Source organism: Mya arenaria, chromosome 7 (assembly GCF_026914265.1).
Source record: "Mya arenaria isolate MELC-2E11 chromosome 7, ASM2691426v1".
NCBI lineage: Eukaryota > Metazoa > Mollusca > Bivalvia > Myida > Myidae > Mya > Mya arenaria.
This window is the reverse complement of record NC_069128.1, coordinates 65860101-65885338: the sequence shown is the minus strand read 5'-3', so window position 1 is coordinate 65885338 and position 25238 is coordinate 65860101. Positions and strand designations below refer to the sequence as shown.

Here is a 25238-nt window from a genome sequence, read left to right as displayed (position 1 = left end):
ATGGGTTGTCTTGACAACCATTTCCTTCCTTAGTATTTGATTATATACTTTTAGTTTTCTTAAGGAAACTCGTGAATAGTCTATAAACACGGCTATATAGTGTTTGTTGATTTATTTTAAAAATGTTTTGAAATATAGTCCCAGTCTCAAAACTTTCCGGACATCCCTCGTAAACCCCACATATCTTCAATTCCTGTTTTCTGGAAACACAACCCGTCAATTTAGCTAGGATTATACATAACAAAATATAATTTTGTAAACACACAGTTTTAATTTCAAAGGCGTTGATAGTATGCTAAACATTACACAACATGCACGAAGATTACAACGAAAAAACAAGGGAATATTCAGTCATACATTTCGGTGCAAAAGTCAATACCTCACTCTTTATTCCTACATCGATATGTGCCCTATCGTGTTCTTACAGGAAATTTTTGAAAAAAATAATATTGCAATGAATTAGGTAAAGTTCCTGGTCACATATATGTTAACATGTTTCTTTAAAAATAATAACTACTTTCAACCGTGAAGTTGTGGCGAACACATTGAGGCATATAGACACGTACACTTCACATCACTTTTTAATAATCAGCATTTAATTAAATGTTTAGAATATCTTATACCTTTTTGTTTGTTAAATTTAAAAGTAAATCTTTATCCACAATAATATTCCCTAAACAAGTTTGTATACGCTAAACGATTTTCCTAGGTTTGTCTTAAACAGCGAACAGACACGTGCATTATACAAGCTCCTATGAATTAGAAAATTGAATGTTTTTCAAGGCATATCCTTGTGTCATAAAAGAAGGTTTTTTTTGTCTTTAAGGAACTCACTCATGTTATGTGCACCTTTTTATAATCATCATACATTTGAACAAGTTTAAGGTTAAATCAGAAAGAACATCCTTATCGTTTCCAACAAAGAAAACCCACTCGTCCAGCTTGGTAACCATCGACAATACTCACATGGACCCAGGCCGGGATTCGGACCCGGGTCGCCTTGGTGTGAGGCAAGTGCATTAATTACTGCGTGGACTGGAGCACTTATCAAAGTTATCAATTTTGCGGTTGCGATATTGGTCTTAAATCTATGTTATCTAGATAACCGCATGTTGGTGACATGGGGATTGATAATGGTTTAAGCACGGGGCATTTTGATATGTTTGTTATTTTTGAGAACAGGGCCCCGTTTTACTAACGGACTTACGTAGGCGTAACTCCAATATTTTCGTAAGTTTGTGCGTACGCACAAATTTTTTGCGTAACTGCGTTTTACTAAATAGTTCGTACGTACGTATGTACGTAAGTTTTTGCGTAGACTTACGTTAATAAAAATCATCCGTAAGTTTGTTATAAAAAGCGTAAATATGGCCGACGGAAGAAATCCCCGACGTTCCAACCGCGTAATTTTCGCGATAGAGTAGATTTGTTAAATAATTTGAATGATAGCGAGGTAAAAGTAAAGTACAGATTATCCAGGCAGCAAATGATTGTCTTGCACGACCTCATTGAGGACGACAACATAAAACCAAGAACCATGCGAAGTCATGCCATTCCAAATACAAAGGTAAAAAATGTTTATTTTTGACGAGATACTAGCTGATGGTACACTTATCGTTTCTATACGTTTCTATAGCTCGTTTCTGTAGGCTACAGTGTAGCCTACGTTCTTTCACGATAGCCTCCCTTTCTCAGATCTGACCTTCACCTTGGATGTGTCAACGCTTGAAACTGTTGTTTTACAAACTTTCACACAACTTGCTTTTCCAACTGATTTGAAAACAAAGGCATCGGATGGGCACATCGTAGATATTAAATTATGGTTTAAACGTGTTTAGAAAGACTGTGGATTGTTTGTATCGACGTAATGTGAAATTTAAATATTTATCCGAATATTCTCTCTATCTAGTCCAAATAATTGTCCGTTGACGGATTTTTTTTAGATTTTTGATATGGCAAATCCTTCACGTACAAATTGTTTAGTATCAAAAGTGGGTAGTTGTTCCGATCAGGATTCCGGGTTAAAGCATATAGCGTCTAAAAAATATCATAAAAACAAGAAATATTACCAGATAATGTTATTTTACATTAGTTCCGCACACAAAAAATAAATATCCAACTTATAATTATGAGTTTGACGGCTTTTCTTCATTTCATTCTGTCAAAACATAACGATATATACATGAAGGGCACCTGCAAGGCTTCAGGGTACAGTTTTCAATCGCTCGGAACATTTCGGCCATGGCCGAGTTGTTACGATTGTGCAACGAGGTCTATCTCGAAGCTTTGTCGGAGGAGGCCGAGTTATTACGATTGTATCGAGTTGTTCCCCTTCGCATAATTGTTTTCTGTGTCAGTCAACTTTCGTGTTATTGGAAAGGTAAACAACTTGTTTTAATGCATTAAATGCTTGTTTAGTGCAAAATAACATTTCACTTACATGGTAAAATATGAATATACCTCTTTATGATCAATTTCAACCATAAAATACTTCACTTAAAAGAATTTCAATATTTTTAACCCCCCCCCTCGTTGTTTGCACATTCCCGTTTAGACGTTAGGGATTGGAAGAATCCCGTCTAACACGTCTATTATTTTAGACTATCTGTCTATCCGGATGGAAGGAAACGAGTGGCTGACTTTGAGTTAAAAAAAGTTGTTTGTAATAGTGTTTGTGCTTTATTTCTTTTGGGTGGCATTTAATCCACAATATGTGATATTGCATGACATACATTTATTTGCAACTTATAATCTACAAACTGAAATGTGCTGTGTTACGTGTGTACTGGAAATATTGTAGTCACTCTCCGCTCTTGCCGCAATGCCAATGGCACATAGGTAAACATCATTTCACCGGTAATTGATACAAATGGAGCCAATCAGGTAGGGTTTTCACTTATAATTGTGTATTTCTTCCAAAAACTTTGTTGCTACTCAACCGTTGTTGCCTTGATTACTTCCAACCTCTTCTGTAATCAATGTCATATTCTCCTTTCATTCAAAATTCACCGTTTTATTTTCAAAATACAAACATAAATACAAACATTAAATGTTGGGAAGGAAACGCAACGATGTCATTAGTTTAGTTTCCAGTATGATGTCATTTGGCTAAGATTTAATGTGGGTATCCGGTAAGCTATCATTAAGCATAAAATAAAAAAAACCTTGTTTTTTTCAGTGTAAGATTGCAATATAAATCATCGTGACAATGAAAAGTAAATATTACACTTGTAGCAAAGCCACTCCTGAAACATTTCTTTTGGTACTGACTCGGTGGAACTTGAATATCTTAAACTAAAACAAACAGTACTGTATGTCTTGTTCAACATTTTGATATATACATTTTACCTTCATTTTATATATGTATGTTTCAAAAAGAAGTGTAATATTATATCAAATTGTTTGGTTCTTTGTTGTACCGGTAGCTCCTCATAACACTGCAGTTCTTGGCGAAAGGGGAATTCTATAGTGAGGGTGGACTTGTTCATGGCGTCTCCAGAAGCTCTGTATGTGTATCTGTTTTGCAAGTACATGTAAGTAAAAATTCATTTTGATCATTTATTGATTTAAATTAATTTATTTGGTGTTGCATAAAAATGTGATTTTAAAGATGTATCACACTTTTTTAAACAGACATTTGAAATGTATATAAATTAATTTAATATGTGATATGGGATCTTGAAAAATCCTATACATTTTCCTTCTAATTTTGTTCTTTCTCATCAGGAAAAGATAGACTCTTAGCACGAGCAGTGTATGTTAATCATAAAATTTTCATAGAAAATTATAATGTGTTTATTTTAACATAAATACCCTGGATGGGTTCCACTTTGAAGATGTGGATACTGTTTTATGAGCAACAAGGACAATGTTAAAGTGCACATTCCATTGTCTACTTTCAGTTATGTATTAAAACTAAAATGTTTTTATACCTATAAAAGCAAAGCCAATTTAGACAAGTAGGAACATTCTTATTCATGAAATGAATTAAATAACTATTTTCAGTTAAGAATTGACATACAGTCTTGCAATGAATTACATTAAAACTTGTGGAATAGCCAAGCAGGCTATTTTTGTGTTCAACAGGTTTTTTTATAATCCATTCCTGTTCAATGTAACATAATGGAAAGTTAGTTATAAAGTCTGTTAAATATTAGATTTTTTTTGCTCCCTTGAAATTTTGTACCAACAGTTTTAATTCTTATGTAATGGAGTGGAATTGTGTTATAAACATCCAAATAGTAAAATATCCTATAAAAATGTATTTCTCTGATAATATTCTTTAGTTCACCTGAAAGCATATTATAGAAAGCCATAAGGCATTTCATCTGTTATATGTTCTTTTCCAATGAACATATTTTTCTATATTTTAACAACATCATTTATTTTGAAACAGATGCCTTCATAAAACAGGAGGATTCTTGCAGATCACCCCAGAGAAGTTTGCTGCACAACATGTGCATTGATGGAGAGGTGCAGTTTGATGGACAGATTCAAGTTGCACCAGGAAATGCACCACCATACTTGTGGCCAATTGACCCCAATGCCCAGAGGGCAAGAGCAGCCCTCATTGCCAGATTTCAATATAAATACCCTGGATGTGTTAGTTAGTTATCCAAAACATATATTGTTATTTTTGTGTGTCTTCACAAGTGTCAAAATGCTTACCATTCCATTTTTAATGAACTTTTGGTTATTAAATTTATAACATTGAACTGTTATTTTTTCTTTTATAAAAATTTTGAACAATTCCAACTGTTTGATTTGTAATGAATACACATTTGAGGTTCTTTTTTTAACATTGTTAACTTAAAAAATACTTTGATTTTGTATTCTGTCGAATGATGTTTCTCTTATTTATGTAATCACTATTGTGATTTTGTTATTAATTTGATATGTATATATACTTATATACTTATGGACATAATGTATAATTATGTTTAGTTTATAAACTGTCTATAATCAGTCTTGTTTCCTAAGTCACCATTACTGAGTATTGATGTGGAAAATCACAAAAGTAGTTTGGGATTGAATCCAAGATCTCATAGTTTGTAGGCAGGTAATGTTCCTCTGTATATGGTAAACAACAAACACTCAAAATACTGTCAATGGTAGTGGTTGCACTTAGTTTCTTTTTGCATTGATGATTGCACCATTTTTGCAGTATGTATTGAAGAAAAAGCAATCAAGAGGAATAAAATGTCATTCTAGGGATTTTATTAATTATTCAATACAAAATAGAAAGTGTGCATCTCAATATCTTTGTAGAAAAACATAAGTGTTTGTGCTAATATTTGAATTCAATAGATGTATCATTATTATCATTTCAACAAAGTGAAAAAGACAAAGTTAAAACATATCTATCTGTGAAATAAGTGAAAACTTTAAATGTGTGAATATAAAATTTGATTTTAAATTGACATTTTACATGAAGTTCAACTTGAAAAACAACAACACAGAATAGTAGCAATCATTATAAGAAATGGACTGTTAATAGATTATTAATTTTCAAATGGTTGAAATTTTACCAACTTATATGAAGAAAGACTAAAAAGCTACTGCTATAATTATATGAACAGCATTTAGTAAATCCAAGCCTAAAATGATTCAATTTTTAATAGCCTGACTTTAGCAAAATAGAGCATTTTATTTCATATTTTCAGAGCTTATTTGAACTTTTGTAGTGTTTCATCATTGCATTTTGTTCACATTTCACATGAAATAAAAAATCAATGTCTAACCCTATAAAACATGAACGAGTCCCTTTAAAAATGATCATACATGAATTTGATGCTGTATCATTTTGATAATCACTGACATTAGTTATGGAGAAGATGATTATAATAATGAACAAAACAGTACATGAAGGCTGACAATCATAACTATGTTAAAATAATGTTAACAGTACAAATAACAATTAAAACATTTACAAAACACATACATTGACATATAATCTCTCTTAACAACAACCAATTTACACATTCAACTATTGGTAAAAAAATGCTATATCATAAAATGTATGATTATGAGCCCCTTTTATGTGATTACAGTGTTTGATAGATGTCACTTTAAATGAAAGTGCTTTTCCATATGTATTATTAGATTACTTGAACATGAATAGGTTGACAGGTAAATAAAGATTTATGAAATGCAATAGTGAATGAAATATGCAAAGCTTCAAGTGTCAGCAATATTTAAGTGGATTGTGAGTTTTTAAGTAGATAAAATAATCAAAGACTTCCAGGCATTCTACTATAGGACTTTAAGGATATTTAAGTTATCATTTATGAAATAAGTTGTAATAAAGGAGACTGTTAATTGTCAGTTTTTGTTGATGTAATATTTGCTCCAAGAGCTCATTCTGGCATTTAAGAAGTCTTTTCAAGTTGCTTAAAGATGGAATCTCGGAAAATTCTGTCACTTTTGTTGTCAGTTGGTGTTGTACTGAAATATAAAAATACACACATTCATATGTACTTTTTGAAAGTCTTACTTTGTCTTTCAAAGGAATTTCAAATGTTAAAATATTTAGACAGAAGGGTACTGTCTGATATATATCTTTTATGCATAAATATCTTAATAGCATGTAGAAAAATCTGAGTGCTTAATACACTGACCACTTTGGTGCGGCTTTTAGTTTCATTTTAATACATGTATTTTTCACAGTTTTGGGGTTTTGATAGTTAATGCTTTTACCTTTTGTATCCAATGCATGACTCTATTGGCATGGAAGACACTGCCATAACACAGTCTGTCTTAAGTTTGTATGTTTACTTAGTCATATTTTGTAATCTACCTTTTTTGGCATCATGGCAGCTCCCAGGGGCATTGCAGGGGACACTATGTTGGAGGTTGATTAACACAACTCCACTGCAGGCGATGTACATGTAGCTGTTTTGGCAGCATGCAACAGCACCAAAGATGATGGACTTGTTGCTGCAGTAAAATATATACAATATATAAATACATTGGTGTTATTTAAAATAAAAAGGTACATATAAACGACCTGTGAATCACCAATTCTTTTAGAATGACATCATAATAATATACTCTTTGTTATTCGAATGTAATAACACTCAAAATATAAAAAAATCTTGACAGAAACTCAAACATCCATGATATTCATTTGAGGCAGTTCAGAAATCTTACTATTTTAAGCAAAGGTGTCCACTCAAGAAAAAAACCCTATGGCTTGATCACCCATCAGCTGAATCATCTGTAAAACAATTTTACTAAATTTACAAAAAGCATCTTGTAATGAAATTTTAAATATGTATTAAATTTGCTAACAGATTATAAAATACTATATTTTCAAATCTAGGTTTTTGCTTCTTTTGGTTCACATTATACAATTTTCAAATTTTATTATATAAGTATTTCATTTCCAAAATCTGAAGAATATCACAAAGTCGTTGGAGTGACTTCTGAGACAGATGAGTATAGTTATTATTAAATATATAATGACACTGGAGTAACAAAACAATAATTATAACGTGGTTTTAACTATAATTTTACGATTCCTGAAATATTTAAAGATGAACGATAAGTTGCAAATAAGTAATAATTTACATTTTCCTCCTGCTTATCTTACTTTGGAGGAGGCCCACCACCTGTCAGGGCTGCCATCTGATGCCTCCTCTTTTTCACGTCCGTCATGATGTTGGTTAATTTCTTATTAAACTCATCAAAAGTTCTAATGCAGACACATACTCTGGGCCTGGGGAGTCAGTCTGAAAGTCAAATAGTTTTTCTTCAAATTTTACTATTTAAGTTCACATTGAGGATATCAGGGGCGGGCGGGGGCTATCATGGATCAAAACATGCAAACAATATATTGTGAAAGAAAGAGTGTATGCCCGAACGGCTGACACTACAAATATCATGTGTAAACAAATTAACATATATGAATACCTTTGTGAAACAAATCGTTACACTACATGAATAAAACAGAAAACAAGTATACCAAAATCAGAATAAAACTGTAACATGGTATCTGATTATTGTCGTCATAGTCAAAGTTCCAAAACAATATTGATTTATTTATATCCCACGTACCGCTCTTCATTCCTCTTCCACGACTTTTCTTCATCGACATGAGTAATAGTAATGAGTAGGGTTGAAATTGCTTTCAATGGCATGGCTTTCATTAAGGTATGAATTCCTCAGCACTTCACGCTCTGCCTTGGACCAATTCTCTTTCTTCTTTATTTTTTGCGGCGTCACCATTGTTGAAGATTTCAAAGACAAAGTTTGTTTATTTTTTTTGACAGGTGCGCGCGAAGGGAGATTTCTACCTCCAATCGGAGAGTTACGCATTATTTACCTCTACGCAAATATCAACACTTACGAAATTTTAGTAAAACGCACGTACGCAATTCGTATTTTTGACGTAAGTTGAAAATTTACGTGGAAACTTACGAAAAACTTACGAACTGTTAGTAAAACGGGGCCCAGGAGATTAATTCGATGTAGTTGGTCCTGTTTCAAATGATAATCTTTTTCTATCTGTTTAGGTTCACTACACGGAAATTCTGTATGAGCCACTAAAACATTAGAGAAGGATTTAAGCTACTCGGCTTATTACTGTACTTTCTGGGTCAATGTAATATTTATGTCGAATGATCGTTCATTAGAAAACTGCAAAAAAGTATAGCTTTATTTTTGTTACTTAGTCTAACTCAAAACTACGCTTCACACCGGTCCTAGACATCTCAAAGGAAAGATTATTTTCTGCTTCCAACGGATTTCTTGTCTAGACAATAATCAATGACAACTACAATGACAACCCTTGTAGCTAAAACGAATATCTTGTTTTGAAAGATGAGGTCGAGGTACATTAACTGAAGATACATCACGTACACAACAAATCAAACCAAACCGACCACTGAAGCATCAATATATGCACTTATTTCCTCACCATAGTTTTACCGTCTTGAAAAATGTCGGGAATTGATTACATAGCAGGACTCATTACAAGGAAATATTTGTTTCCAACTGTTTTGCATTGAAATGAATTCTAAGTGATATATATATATTTTATAGGCCCTTAATTATGCAAAGAATTAGAATAATATCAGCAACAATCATCGCATTGGAATTAATAGGAAAAAATAAATAGTTCATTGCAACATCATGGCACAAAACACAACACAAATAAAGAAATAAGAATGTGTGGGATTAAAATATCTCAAATATCATTATTACAAGTAATATTATAATGTTATTAATTAGGTGATTTCATATTGGCCTAGTTATTTGTCCGAGGTTAGCTGTATTTGCCTGAGCCCGAAAGGGCGAAGGCAAATACAGCTGACCGAGGACAAATAACTGGGCCAATATGAAATCACCTTATTAATAAGTATTTTATTAATTAACTTTTACCAAAAACACTTACCTTTAGTTCACATTGAAGATGTATATTTTAATATCCTTTATCCAATCATGGTGTCAGTCTGCTTTTCTAGACTTGACTTTGCTGATTTTGACATGTATCCTTAAAGTGACATTGCAAATACTTATGAATAAAGCACTGTACATTGTAAGGAAGCATGTTTTTTCGTCTTAGTTTTGTAAATCGTTTGCTAAAACGTCAAATGTTTCCCTTTCGTCGTCCATTTTGTCGGTGTACAAAATCATAATAGTCGTAAAATCCACCAACGGGTTAAATACAACTGTTATATCAAACCGTACATAGTGGTTCAATCATTCAATAGGTTCAAGTATTCCAAATAGAGTTATACGAAGCACAACAATTTCAAAACAATCGGTAAACGGAAAACAAAACGGCTACCTTTAAAATAATTTCCAGCATATTTCTCACATTTGGCGAGTTTCGACAGCCAATGAAAATGGCCCATTTCTCAAATCCTATATTAGGCGAGTATTGTAGCCAATCAAAACGGAGGAAACTCATATTAGGCGAGTTTGGTTGATATTGGCCGACTTTGGTCGATATTGAGCTAGTTCTGGGATATATTGTCTTCAATTGTCTGGTATTAGTACAGAAATTGTCCCTGTATCTCGTCAAATACGTAATAGTTGATTAATAATAGAAAATAATATGGCCTCGTAGGCTAATATGCAAGTGACTCTTTAGCAACTTCATATTGAAATATGTTTGCGAAGGCTGTAAATAAATTATAATGTCGATATCGTTAAAACGATCTTCATATGTTATAAATGCGTTTTTGTTTAAACAAACATACCTTCTACATGGAGGAAAGGTTCACAAGTTTATTCCAAAAACATTGATCAGTCGTTTAGAGATAATTGTCGAAGGCTACGTTCGGCAATGCAAGCATCTTTTATATCCCTCACAATAAATCCAGTTACCTGAAATCTGGGTTCCTAAAATTTGACTCAAGAGAAAGCAAGTAGTCTTTGTCCTTTGGTTAAGATTTACAACGATTGTGAAACAAGTTATTTTAACATTATATTAATCACTCCCATTTGCTAGATTAAACGCGATAGTGAGATATAATGTCTTTGTCCTTTTGTTAATCCAGTTCACATTTAGGTACTTTAATGTGTATCACGTCCGGTGCCAATTTCAAATTGCATTAATCAAATCTTTGTGTTCAAAACAATCAGGCAAGCACTTGATGTTCACCCAATAATAAAAAGTGCTCAAAGGAGCGTTAGGTTTTATCCTAATTAGACCGTTATAATGATACGAAACATGAGTAAAATAATATGCATAGATCATATACTATCGGTTCAAAAGAAATATTATCGGGCCATATATTTTCAGTCGAAGAGGCTATCAAGTATATTTAAAACTTTCACTCGTCTTCATCCTTATCCTGTAATTATATAAATAGGTGATAAGCTGTAGATGTTAGTTGAAGCCAGGTATTAGTTTTAAAATGGATCAGCTGGTAGAATAAATTTGGTAAAATATACCACATTTAGTTCTGCTATGCCATGTACCCGTATTGTAACTGTAACCTTATGTTTAAACATACCTTCCTACCTGGTTACAACTTTAAAACACAGAAATTATATTCACTTGACAGGTGAGATTCTATTTAGTTATTGCTCAATATGAATTTACGTAAGTAAAAACGTTAAAAAATAAAAAGCACATACTTTAATACACAGTGTACGCCATGTAAGTACATTTGTACCCAGCATCCCTCTTGCAGTGTTAGTAACACTACGGAATCATCAGTTGATGAGTCTTGCAATGTAACGGTCTCCCTGTTTACGTGCTCATGCTGACACTAATCATCTATGCGTCTTGTTGCGTGCCGATGTTGATCAGATTAAGTGAGGATTAAAAACGTCGGTATGACGTCCCTGATTTATTCTGTCCATGACCAACCCACATTCATCCCGCGTAAGACGGCCCATAGTTTTAATCCTTACTTTCAAAATAACGCTTAACAAGGTGAATCATCTAAAATACTTAAATACACATACATGTATATGTTTAATTATTTAACTACATGTAATTTCAATATTATTAGTAACTTTTAATTTAGTTTATTTTTCCACTCCGCGCGTGACATACGTCTTTATCATGGTGTGTTTCCATAGAATGTCAGTGGAACGTCGTCATTATGGAATGAAACATTGTTCGGATATTATTTTTAATGTACCTTTTTGTAAGGGTGAAAGGGCGAAAACTGGCCATTATGTGCAAAAGGACAGTCTCCTGTGTGGCTGGGCTCCTTTTTCGCTGACATAATCGATATTTCGAGGCGTTTAACTTACTCAAAACATGTAGACAACGAGGTCCGATTCATGAATTTCATGGTGTTTTTGTCAACTTATTAGACACTGTCTACTATTGAAAAGATACTTATCAGGTAAATCTCTTAGGCAAATCAAAATATTTTTGCGTTAAATTGTTAATATTTGTTTTGCTTACTATTTATAATAATCACTTTTAGAAAACAATCGGTATCTACAGCCAATGAATTTGCAGATAGGCAATCATTAAGTACTAGACTTAATCATTAAGAATTTCAACTTTTGCTGGTGTTTAAAGATCCGCCCACTGCCACCCATCCGATACATATTCCCTGCGTCAGATTTTTCTTTGATAGCGTGACAGCCAATGAGGTTGGATTCTTGGTCAGTTATTTCACCTGAATTAGACTTTAATGATCAAGAATAGGTTGGGTGAGCGAAGATTTTAGTTCATGCCATGATACTATTCATTAAAATTCTGCGGATATATAACAAGTGCAAACTATGTTTTCATTCTGCATTATTCACTTAATACGGAAATCTTTTAAGTTTAAGAAAAAAAAATTCTACACTTTAAGGGACACCCAACAGGACATTCATTCTAAAGGCTGCGCAACCTCAGTCAAATCTTTATTGGGCATTGCGTTGTTTCAACCTAAAAATCGGAATTTTATAAAAAAAAAATCAACATTTTATAATGATTTATTAAACCCAAATGAAAGAATGATTTTAAAGTGTTTTTCGTCATATAAGTGCATAGTTTTACACACTTCAAGAAACAAGTTTGTCATCACACGTCCTGATTCTGCCAAACTAATATTTTTCTAATATCAGATATGACAGTCCATTATTTGAACAATGACTGTCCATTCAACACTTATTGGACAGTTAGTAGAAATAAAGTACAGAATGCAGTCCAATAACCTATATAGATAACAAAAAGACCAATAGATGAGGTCACAAACATGTTTTTATTTTTCCATATGTTGCATATACAAGTATATTGTTACAACTACTTGATCATAAAATAAGTAAAGTTATTGATTGAAAAATAAAACAAATCATAGAAAATAATAATATGTGCCTACAAAATCATACCATACCACAATAGAGACATCATTCCAAAACAAGGACAGACCAAACAAATATAATGTTGAACGTGTAGAGGAGAACAAAAGTTATATATAAAGGTGGGTATATTATGCATCCTCCTTGAATAATCTTTTTTTTGCTAAACATATTTGAACAAAAATAGGTTATATTTGAGTTTTACTTAGGTTTTATTAAAAACTCCTTGAATGAACATAACCTTTTTGTGTCATCAAATTTGTTTGCTCAAAAAAGATAAACATAATTTAAGAACTGCTTTCAATCCATTTGTTAAAGGTACAATACGCATATCTTCTCATTCAAAGAACTATATCTTTTTTACTTCTAGGAACAAAATATTTAAATCATTGTTATTGCAATTTATGTAACAAAATGGGAAAATAATGTAAGTATCAACATATTTTCTTAATCTTCTAAAAACATTGTTACTAATGAGCATTTTTAGAATAGATGGTTGAAGGATCAAGTTTAGTTTTACAATATGAACATACATTATGATCAACTACATTCATTTTTGTTAATAAAAAATTCCGACAGCAGTAAACAAGTTTCCATAAAAAAGCTTGTGAGTCATTATTTGGACCATACATATTGATAAACGTTATACTTCTGGAGCACAGCTGCACATCAAGAACAACATTATTGCCAACGCTACCTAGACAAATATTGTTAACCAATGCATCACGAATATTTCCTCAAAGAATAGCAATACAGCGTGAATTTGAACTAGCACAACTTAAACAGCAAGGACGATTACAACGAAAGTTCACGCGTTTGGTCATTGATGGGACTAAAGGGGTATCCTGCAAGCAGTGTAAATCAGCTGATGTATCATTGATTCAATTAAGAACGTCATTACGATATTCAGAACGTCACTACGATATTTAAACTTATTAAGACATTGGCAGTTTTATTACGATACCTTTAAGTACATAGTTTAGCTACCATAACTTAATTAATTGTATTAATATGAACCTTTCTTTGGTTAAAATAGTTTTGGGATATGGATTTATATAGGTCAACAACAATTAATACCTAAAATACTTCTATACAAGAAAGTAAAACATAATAATATTTCTATGTTTGGGATAATGAGAACATTTCAGTTGATACCATTTTTATGTGAGAAATAGCAACATAAAATTGATACAATGTAATCGTAATATACACGATGTATTCAAGCAATAACAAACACTTATAATGCAGCTATTTGAACAGATAAGCAAATTGATTTTAATTGTGTTTTCTGTTTATAAATTTATTCTTAATTCATTTTGATAGTGACATATTAAACTATGGTTGTTATTACAATGCATATTTCCTAAGTTTGAAATTTAACAATTGTAACATTTACCTCAGGTGAAAATTGGTAACAGAATAAAACATTACTTAATCCATATCCTATTATGCAAATCTTAAACACTAAAATTAAATTAAACAGGTATATTAATCTAGTTATATACTATAATAACATTCAATATCGAGCAAAACATGACTTACATAATCAAGACTAAACCAATTTGATACCATTTATTCTAATACATAGTTGCATTCGAAAATCTGCACTATTATAAAACAGCAAGATAATTAGAAAATTAAATAAACCATCTCGCATTATTTGTGTTATCCTCAATAAAGCAAAACATTTATTTTTAAATTTGAAAACAGAACAAAATCGCCAAAATTAAAATAAATGTTCGTTCTATTCATTTGACCATATTTTATATACACTGACTTACATGAGTTGTTGAACATACGAAAAAGTTATTTAAATAATGTTTTAGTAATACATGAATCTGAAAAAAATCCAAATAAATACCATAATGAGCAAGCAATTCAAGCTTAACATATGTTTTTTGCTACTGAACACATAATGATAAGGAAAGAGAGTTTTTGATGAATGTTAGAAGTATCTTAAAAGGTCATATTTCGATGTATCTCTCTAACCGAAATCCTATAGCAATGTCATGACATCATACTGAATAACAATACATATATATATCGGTACATCGTTGTAGCACTTATAAAAACACAAAATAACAACAACATTTGTTTAATATGTAATGTTTTCAAACTGATGATGGATAAAATATCATTATGATTCAAATATCATGTCACTAAAACTATTGTTGAGAAAACTAACAACAACAAAATGCCTTCCGTTTGATATATTCTAACGGATTATTTTGACCTTGCCACTGGGAGCTGTAGCTAGTTCTTTCAGTGCCTTCCAACTCATCTAAAAAGAAAAACGTTTTACGCATATGAACTAGTCCATCTAGTGTTCTATATATCTTGTTAATAAAATTAACCTAATTACTTTTAGTGGAAATCGCAAACCATAACTAGATAACCCGTCAGCGCCTGAATCTCGAATGCATTTATTGCTAAGTGATAACACGAATCTTTTTACGTTAACCAGTCAGTATGTTACTTATTTAGTGGAATTCGCAAACCATAATTAGATAAACTGTTAATGTTGTACAGCTGAAGGGAATAATAGGTGGCAGTTCTGGGCACTTTTAAGCCTGTTTTTGTCTTAAAATATTTATCTTACCAAAAGAGTAACGCGATTATTAACTAGATAGCTAGAAAATTATCGCGAACGAATTTTTATACGAACACGAATTCTCATTCAAGAATAATCATTGATTCAATGAAACAAAAACACATTGTCTCTGATTGCTTGGATTTTTGTTTGTTTTTAAAGATGAATTACTGTTCAAAACGGAAACCAGTTCTCGTGGATTATACCGTTCATGCAAAATAGTTGCATGCTTGCAAAATATAACACGTTTCCAAAATATGCACCCATCATATAACATGATCAGAATAACAATATGGTTTAAAACCGTTTTTACAACCAACCATCGTGTAACTCGCGATTCACGCTCGCTGTGTATAATTTTAAGAAATTCGGTGAGTACGTGAAGTGAATATTGAATAAGTTATAAGACCCAAAAGTGCGTTTTTTTACCTTCACATCACCCAATCGCCGTTTTGCCATTTTCTCAGTATGTCTCCAGGTGGAATATGACATCGGCACACGCATCTCCTTCTCAAAGTCCTGAAAAAGAACCCAGTACTAAAAATAATACGCATGTGATATGATGTGTAGCTATTGGATTCTATTCATTGTTGCCCTCTCGTACTAGCAGAACAATATGTCGCTCACATGAGATCCTTAAGAAAGACGGAAAGCAAGGTATTGCTACGGAAGGCATTGGCTGCCAAGATAGGCATTGATTGCTTGAACAAAATATGGCTTCTAATCAATATAGCTTCTTAGAATAAATATGGTTGCTAAATAAGTTGTTGGTTGTTCAGAGTGTCTATCATTGTTAAGAAAAAGGAATGCTGCTAGGGAAACCAACTACTGCTAAGAAATTCATAGATCACTAAGAAAAACGATTGTTGACTAGGAAGTTTGTAATTGCTATGGAGATCAAAGGTTGCTTAGAAATGTGTTTTGAGGAAAGTTGAAAAAGGACTACTATAAAATCTACTTAGTAAATAGATCAGGGGCCGGTTGCTCAAAACCTCCGTTAGGCTTAACGGACCGTTAAACAGCTAACGGTCCGTTAAATTTCAACATGGCGTTAATTTTCTGTTGCTCAAAGAAATGTTAAGTTTTAACGATGGAGTTAACGGTGGAACTGACCGTTAAAGTTAATTGAGATAAGAACCTCGATTAAAGTTAACGGCAGCTTGACCATGGCAGGTGTATTTTTACCAAATGTAAGGAAACAGCGTCAGTATAGACATACTCCTCATGTTCAGCATCTTGATGATGGGGAAATGCACGAGAGGTATCGTTTCACAAATGATGGCGTAGCATTTTTGGAGGATATCTTGAAGGATGACATAAAAAGAGACACTCACCGGAATAGAGCCCTCAGTGTGCGACAGATGGTTCTTATAACCCTTCGGTTCCTCGCCACAGGGGCGTTTTTCAATGTTGTAGGAGACAGCATGGGTTACCACAAATCAACAGTTTCTCGTGTGGTAACCCACGTGACAGATATTATTTGCAAAGAATTCATTGTATGGCCTTCCGGCGAAGAGAAGAATAGAGTGAAGAGCGGATTTTGCACATCGGCAGGCTTCCCTCACGTAGTGGGGTGCGTTGACGGGACACACATCCGTATCCAGGCCCCTTCTGTTGATGAGCCAGCTTTTGTCAACCGAAAAGGCTATCATAGTATCAACATGCAGGCAGTTTGCGATCATGAAGGTAAAAAATGATTGAAATTTCACTATAAACATTCTAGAGATCCTTTTCTTGTAAACGCTTTATCAAATAATTTTTGTCAACTCGTCTTAGACCGAAACGGTCATAAAATCTGAAATTCACCCCGATTATCGATCAATAATGGGCATTTTCTGTTTGGTCAGAATGTGACAATTATCATAGAAAGTTTTACAAATGGTCCCCTAAATGTTTTTCATTTAACTTAATACAATTTACCACTCTAACCTAACCATACGCAGGGATGGCTCCAGGATTTGATGATTGAGGGGTTTTAGTTGGGACATACAGCTCTTAGTGCTCCCTCTCTCCCCCGACATCGACACAAATAAACTTTACATTTGTGATTGTACATTAAAGAACATTAAGGAACCGTCCCTGATGATATGGGCTGGAGGCCTTCATGCAATAAATGTTTGAATTGAATTGATGATAAAAAAAAATGCGAATGTTGTTTATAATCATGTCATAAAAATGTAAGACTGTACGTGCTGTTAAGCTAATTGGTAAATAACTAAATCATTATTTTCCCAGGATTGTTCACAAGTGTCAACGCCAGTTGGCCGGGCTCGTGCCATGATGCACACGTGCTTAGGACATCAGGGCTGTACAACAGGCTACAACGAGACAATCAATGTCTGGAAGATGGGGTGCTTCTTGGAGATAGTGGGTAAGTAGCATATACAATGCATGAGCAAGGCCCGAGGGCGAGTATAAACAGTATTACACACACCCGTATGATTACAAGATTGTAACATCGTGACGTTGCTGTTTTTTGTCAATTTCATTATTGATATTGTTTTTATTCCCCGCCCCAGGTATCCTTTACGGCCATTCCTCATGACGCCGTTTATGAACGCTGACCCTCCTGCCAAGGAGAGGTACCAGCTAGCCCATACTAGAACCCGGGTTTGCATAGAAAGGGCCTTTGGTAGGCTAAAGCGGTGCTTCCACGTGCTGCACAGTGAGATACTTTCTTGCATATGTTTTTTGAATACTCGGACTAGGTTTATCAGTCTATAGTTTAAGTGCATAAAGTGACTGCTTTCATTTTCAACTTTACTGTTCGCCTTTATGATATGTGATGATATTAAAAACTTTGCTATGATTACTATTTATTTATTTTTATTTCAGATCAGATTAAGTCCAGACAAGGCCTGTCGCATAGCTACAGCCTGTGCAATTCTACATAATGTAGCAGTCATGTTTAATATGCCAGAGGTAGATGATGTAGATGTCATACAAAACATTGATAATAATGTGCAGGATGATGTTGGTACAGGAACAGCGACACGGGATTTTATTGTTAACAGTTACTTTTAATCAACATCATCATCATCATCATCATCATCATCATCATCATCATCATCATGCTCACATCATCATGTTCAGATAATCATCATCATCATCATCATCATCATGTTCACATCATCAAGTTTACATCATCATCAACATCATCATCATCATCATCATCATCATCATCATCATCATCATCATCATCATCATCATCATCATCATCATCATCATCATGATGCTGTAATAAAGAATAGCTTTAACAGTTTGTTTTGTTCGTTTTCATTTTTACATATCTATTTACAATACAATACAATTAAATTTAATTTAATTGAAAAATTGGCTTTTTATGAAAGAGTCAACGTCCTCGTTGTCCATACGCCTCTCATATTTCTCTAGTACCCGTTGCTGTGTCTCAACCAGCTTTTGCTGAAAAAGATTATTATTACTAATTAATTTAATAATAATAATAATAATAATAATAATAATAATGATAATAATAACATTAATTATATTTATGATAATAATAATAATAATGCTACTGATACTGATACTACTAATACTACTTTACCTACTGCTACTGCTGATGATGGTACTACTCCTGCTGCTATTACTGCTTCTGATGCTACTACTTCTACTAATGCTACAGCTGCTGCTGCTACTGCTGCTGTTTTTGCTACTACTAAGACTACCACTACTACTACTGCTACCACTAGTACTGTAACTAGTACTACTTCACTTCCAGTTCTAATTCTATTACTTTCAATAATAATAATTAGCTGCAACAATCACGAAAACAATAAAAATAATAGGAAATTGATTTTATAAATGATGTTTATACCTTCTTCTCTGACAATGCCACCTGAGATTTGAAGAAACGAATTTGCCACTCGGCAACCTCCTCGCTTAGGGGTTTCTTCCGCTTTGGTCTGCAAACATAAAATCAGAGAATGCAATTATCAATACAAGGTTAAGTTTAAACTGTTAAATGGATATTCTAGAAGCTGCCGTAAACTTGGTTCGTATACGCATTCCATATCAACACAAAAGCCGGTTTACACTTTGACAGTTACACGTTAGTAAATATATTATTTTGTATAGAGAACAAATAACCATATTACTGAAAATGATAAACTAACACAGAAGCTCTCCCTGCAAACGTTGCCCGTACGCTCGAGGTGCAGGGGTCCTGTTTCACTTCAGTTGGGCATGTTGGCTCGAAATCAGAGGGCTCCTCTCCCTCCTGTGGGACCACTGATGGGATGTTAGCAATATAGCTCAAACCATCTGCAATTAAAAAGCATAAGTTGACGTTTATTTTAAGATAAAGGAACAACACAACAACATTGTATATTGAAGAAATCATATAACTTATTTCATAATAAGTTTCTAACAATCTGTATTAAATAACAAAGAATTAAAGTACGTTTTGACTTCTTTCAAAATTTACCAACAAGAAAGACAGAAAAGTCAATTGACAGTTAATGACTATCGATTTATCATGCCATTAACATGCTTTTGAAAGTCGACTAAATGTATAATATATATATACACTTGTAACTAAGTTGTATGTATATAACGATTGTACATGACAAAATCTAGTTTCCAATTAAATTAAGTAACAATGTAAATGAATTCCAATTAATATTGTGTCACTTTGCAACAGCTCGTAAAGGGAGGTCCCTGCGTCGCAATTCGATTCTTGGTATAGTTTTCTTTGCGATATTTATACTTGGGAGTTAAATGCTTGATCTTGCCATGTGATCGTGTTTCTATAAAACTGACAAAAAAATGGTGATTACTGTGGATGTTTCGACAAGTGAATGGAATAACAGGTACGTGTTAATGTTTATGTTTATGTTTAAGCAGCTTGGAAGAGTAAAATTTCTCTTATTCGTCAATGCTTTTAAGTAATAATATATTTCTATTAATAGCAACATGATGTACGTTTATTTTTAGAACATTGGGTTTTCCATATAGCAGTGTTTATTTAGTAATCTTACATTATTCAAACACATACACTGCAAAAGTTCAAACCATTTTCGTCAGTGTCCGTCCCTCCTGTTATGCCGCTGAAGCTTGCATTGCCATGAACAGAGACAATCCTCTGTGATTGCTCCGATGCAACCTTTAGACTTGCCAAGCCCCTACGACTCTCGCGTCTCTGCAGCTTTTCACTGTAATTTTTAAGACAATTTTATTATTCCATGACCAATAACTTTACTTACAGTTTAGTAACAAAAATTTCTAATGATTTTGTGTGCTGTGAACATCTTCAAATGAAAACAACATAACGAACCAGTGAAATTATCAACATCACAATATCTTATTTTTTAAAGATGACATTTGGTATTATTTATTATTTTGCAGTATTCTATATATCTAAGAATTAAACAAATATTTTCACCTTGTCACCTCTTCCTTTGCAATTCTTCTTATATTCTGCCATTTGTTTGATACTTCTTCTGCAGATCTTATGGCAAAGCCCAAAGAGGAAATTATTCCAGCAATTCGGTGCCATTCTTCTTCTTTTTCTGATTTGTAACCTTGTAACTGAAGCTAGAGCTAAGTAGCTCTTTAGTTTCTTCTACACTCATAAGTTCATCTTACATCAAAACTTCATTTTTATTAAAGTTTGTTTTTCTCTTTTTTTTGCAGAAGACAAGTCAGCCATCTTGGAAGGAGAATGATGCATTATGGGACAGGAAGTAGAAATTTAACAGCCTGTTAAGGATTTAACACTGGCGTTATGGACTTAACGCTGCCGTTAAATTACGTCAGCGTTAAGTCTTTTTAAGCAACAGGATTTTAACGGAGCGTTATCTTACGCTCCGTTAAGGATTTAACGGACTATTAAGGTAACGTAGCGTTATATTTAACAGAGGTTTTGAGCAACCGGCCCCAGGATGTAGAAATGCAGCTTTGGAGAAAAAGATTCTTGAATATTTCCTTATATACAAGTCTCTAAAAACAAGTGGCGGAGGCACGGTTAATATTGACTCCAGGAGCATGCTTTGGAAACAAAATAAGGCTATTCACTGAACATTCCTGTGAAGTTTGGCTGAAATTGACTTGGTGGTTTAGAAAGAGATATCGTTTGAAGGAAAATATTGACGACGAAAAAGTAAAAAAGTACGGACAATGACGCATCACAATGGATAACTCTTGATGCACTTCAAGCTCAGGTGAATTAAAAAGAAATACAAGTTTATAAAGCGTATCAAAGTCGGTTGCCATCCTTCCACCACCTTACACAGTACACTACCACAGCACTAGTTAAATTGCATGGCTTTATCAAAACCTGTTACTGACAGATTATGATTTAAAAGAGTTAGACGCGTTCCATACTTTTTTAGATATAAAGAAGAGATACGAACTATGATCAACATGCATGTTTAGGAATTCAACATGACATTGGTAATCTAAAACCTATCGATTACCTGAAGCGTAGCGTACAACTTGTCGACGTAACTCACGAAGGTCGAAAACTCAGAATCCATTTTTTGGTAAAACGATGAGGGATCTTTCAGTTGTTCTGTAATAAAAAAGTCAATTCGATGCATGTTATGACACAGAAAGGAATATGATTGTACCAATACTCTTGGGTTGTAACTGATCATGTGTGTCATTTCGGGCCGTGTTAAACCGACACATTTTCTTCACGGGTTGTTTAGGTGAAGGTAGTTCGTGTATGTCGTCACATGTTGCCTTTAAATGAGCTTAGTCAGCGGGTAGCAGCATGAACTAATCGTTGTATGTACTATTTAAATCGTTTCTTTAAATAAAGATATATATTACCAACATCAAAGGTAAATATCCAAATATTGGCCCTAACAATAGGAGTTATTGCCTTCTTGTCCGCAAAATGTGCATTATCACTTATGTAATCGTATTTGGTGGTTTACCTATTTCTGCCATGGCTTTTTCTATCATTTCCCGGTCTCCAAATCCAACTGATAGCCTTTTCCTGAAAAACACCAATCATTAGAGGTGCTGGTACCGGTGTATTATATCATACTATCTTGCTATTTATTTAGCAACCATGAGTGTGTGTGACTAAAGACAATATTGTTTTAATTTTGAAATAATAGTCTGATTCTATAGGTCCTTTCTATCGTGAAATGGACTTTGTGGTGATGTTAGTAGTTTATACTCCGGGTCCCGGCGTGAGCACATTGAAGGGTCCCAGAGTCACAGTTGTACCACCGCACACATATCCTGGGCAGACTATCTGGCGGTTAACCAGGACTAGGTGCCTTCACCTTCTGCAAGTAACTGACAACTTATGAACATGCCAGGGGCAGTGGTACAGTGCGAATGGTCGTAGAAAAGATTTCATAACCAATCAAAACAGAAGTGACCTGGTCCGCCCGGGAATCGAACCCGGGTTGTCTGATTCACAGTCCAACGCTCTACGACTGAGCAAACCGGGCGGACTAATGGACTTTGTTTCGTTCAATTTACCTTATCTGTCTGGGAGACCTTTTATATGCCATGTTCATTGTAAATTCTAAACCGTCCAATAAGGTAGACACGCTTATCGCCACTGTCGCCGCAGACAGAACCAAACGCATCTCCAACCTTTCTGCAGATATTAAACAGTAGGCAAACATCATCATCATCCCCGTTATCGCCCCTATTCCAACACTCTCCCAAATTGTATCCGTATTCAGATAAAAGAACGAAACAGTGCTCCTAAGCGAGTCCGCCTCTGTAAAAGACGAAAATATGAAGTATAACCTAACAAAGCGTTAAACCAAAATTGGGTACGTATCGGGGATGACCATCCTTTCGTTTAGATGTATATCAAAAGTAAAAATGTTTCTGTAATATAATTCATTTATATCGTTCTATTGGAGTACATGTATATCGAAATTGCCAACTAACGAAATTAATCTGGTTGAATAACCTTTGACGTGACTTCATCAATAAATAGCGTAAAACATGAAAGCGCTATATATCTACATATTACATATTAAGCGTAGATAATTATAAAAATAGTACTTTGATACAAATATATACTCATAACGAAAAAAACAATATGAAATTCATTAAACTCGCTTATAAAACTCGTTCACTCATATTGATAAAATTTCGCCAAAGCTCGTTTTGATTTATTTCAGAAAACTCGTTTAATAAGTAATTAAATCCACTCCAAGAAATATTCTCATTTAATTTACTGTTTACCCGCATTTTACCTAATACATATCATGAAGCTTGCGAGTTTTCTCCACGTACACATATTAAGTTATAAGTGAATGAAAATACCTCAAAATGTTATATTAATTTCATTGTAGTTGAACTTTTTACTATTCAATTGTTTCTTTAATTTCAACAATTGTTAAAATATGGTGCATGGAAAATGTGAAAGGTTTTCTTTGAAAACATTATGCATTATTGTGCAGATCAACGGCGTTTAATATTCAAAGTTAGTATCCCAATTTTTGCCCTGAATATATGATTGTAATGTAATAATTCTCAGTAATTTACCTATTTCTGATGTGGATCCTTGTATTCTATTCCAGTGCATGAGTCCCAGCATATTCCTTAAACATAGCAGTCACATGAGTTGATTGTATTGGTGAATAATGTTCTTCTGTCTTGAGTTTAACAGTGTTATGGGTTTTTTTTAAAATACGGATTGTAATATTTTTTAGCAACTATGAGCGTGCATGACTACAGACAATTCGTCTATTTTTTTAAAAACGATAGTCATAATCAATAGAATTAAACATGAGTGTGAAATGAACTTTGTTTCTTTCAATTCTACCTGATGGGCCTGAACGACATTTTGAAATACCCACATAAAATGTACAAGATACAAGAAACAAGAATCTTTATTTAAAGTCGGGTATATGATTACAAGAAACATTAGCTCAATGAGCTATTTTTCGACATGAATAACAACATACGTAAGATATCAAAACAAAATAATGAGCTTGTCGCCTTGAAATAAAAGCATTTAATTTTAAATAAGTACAAATACCGGAACAAGTATTTACAAAAGCCTATATACAAGTATTGGAACAAGTATTTACAAAAGCCTATATTCATGCATACATCTACAAAAAATATAAAAAATAAAGGAAGATCGTATACATTTTAACAGCAAAATTGGAAGTAGCAATATATATGCTGTATGTTGTAGTTGATAAAAATGTTAAAAGAATTCTTACTTGCTAGAAAAAATCTTTGGAAAGTATAACTAAGAGGAGGTATTTCATTTATCATGTAAATTAAATACTACTAGATTTTGCTGATATTATCAGAAACTAAAGCGTACAAAGGCATGGTTGGGTCAATTCCTACCTACAGGTAACCATCCGAATCAGCAGGTAGCACTGTGCAACAATGTAAAATGCCTAATCGTAGCACCTCAACAAATACTTGCCGAACTAACTCAAGTAATTGTATGTGTTCGACAGATTTTACATAAATTTGAAATAATCACAAATATATATTAGTTATTTCGTTTGATTTTTTCTTATTCATATTCAAAGTTCCCGCTGAAATCTTTTCTGGTATTTGAATGCCATATCTTGTTCAGTGGGTGTAGACAATCCCACTTAAAACAAAACAACTTTTCCATTGAGACAACAGATAAAATACATTCAATGAAACACCTTAAATTCTCAATTTCTTCTTTTTTTCTTATAAAAAATATTTGCACATAAAGCATTGACAAGAATGACCTGTCCATGTGCGGATCAGACTTCTAAATTCTAGGTAGTTTTGAGAGCGCCTTATTGCCTTTGGGAGGCTGTTCAATTTATGATTGGCCACAAAGCGGAAATAGTTCTTCCCAGATTTAGTTGTTCTTACTGAGGGCACATACAAACAGTTTTCATATCTGAGATTAAAATTACATGTCTTAAAAGTTACAAGGTTTTGA

General features: G+C 33.4%; 1 protein-coding gene and 1 long non-coding RNA gene across 2 annotated transcripts; both read right to left on the bottom strand.

The window, feature by feature from the left end:
• Positions 1-14914: 14914 nt before the first annotated feature.
• Positions 14915-23888, bottom strand: LOC128240801 (uncharacterized). Its single transcript, XM_052957685.1, has 6 exons — positions 23837-23888; positions 22811-23057; positions 22252-22313; positions 21787-21881; positions 15782-15871; positions 14915-15043 (listed from the first exon to the last, which is right to left on the bottom strand). Exons 1-6 carry the CDS (start codon positions 23886-23888, stop codon positions 14978-14980), a joined length of 612 nt encoding a protein of 203 aa, XP_052813645.1. The 3' UTR covers positions 14915-14977.
• Positions 18666-19516, bottom strand: LOC128240802 (uncharacterized). Its single transcript, XR_008262306.1, has 3 exons — positions 19486-19516; positions 19188-19275; positions 18666-18775 (listed from the first exon to the last, which is right to left on the bottom strand). It is a non-coding gene; the product is annotated as an uncharacterized LOC128240802 (long non-coding RNA).
• Positions 23889-25238: the final 1350 nt, after the last annotated feature.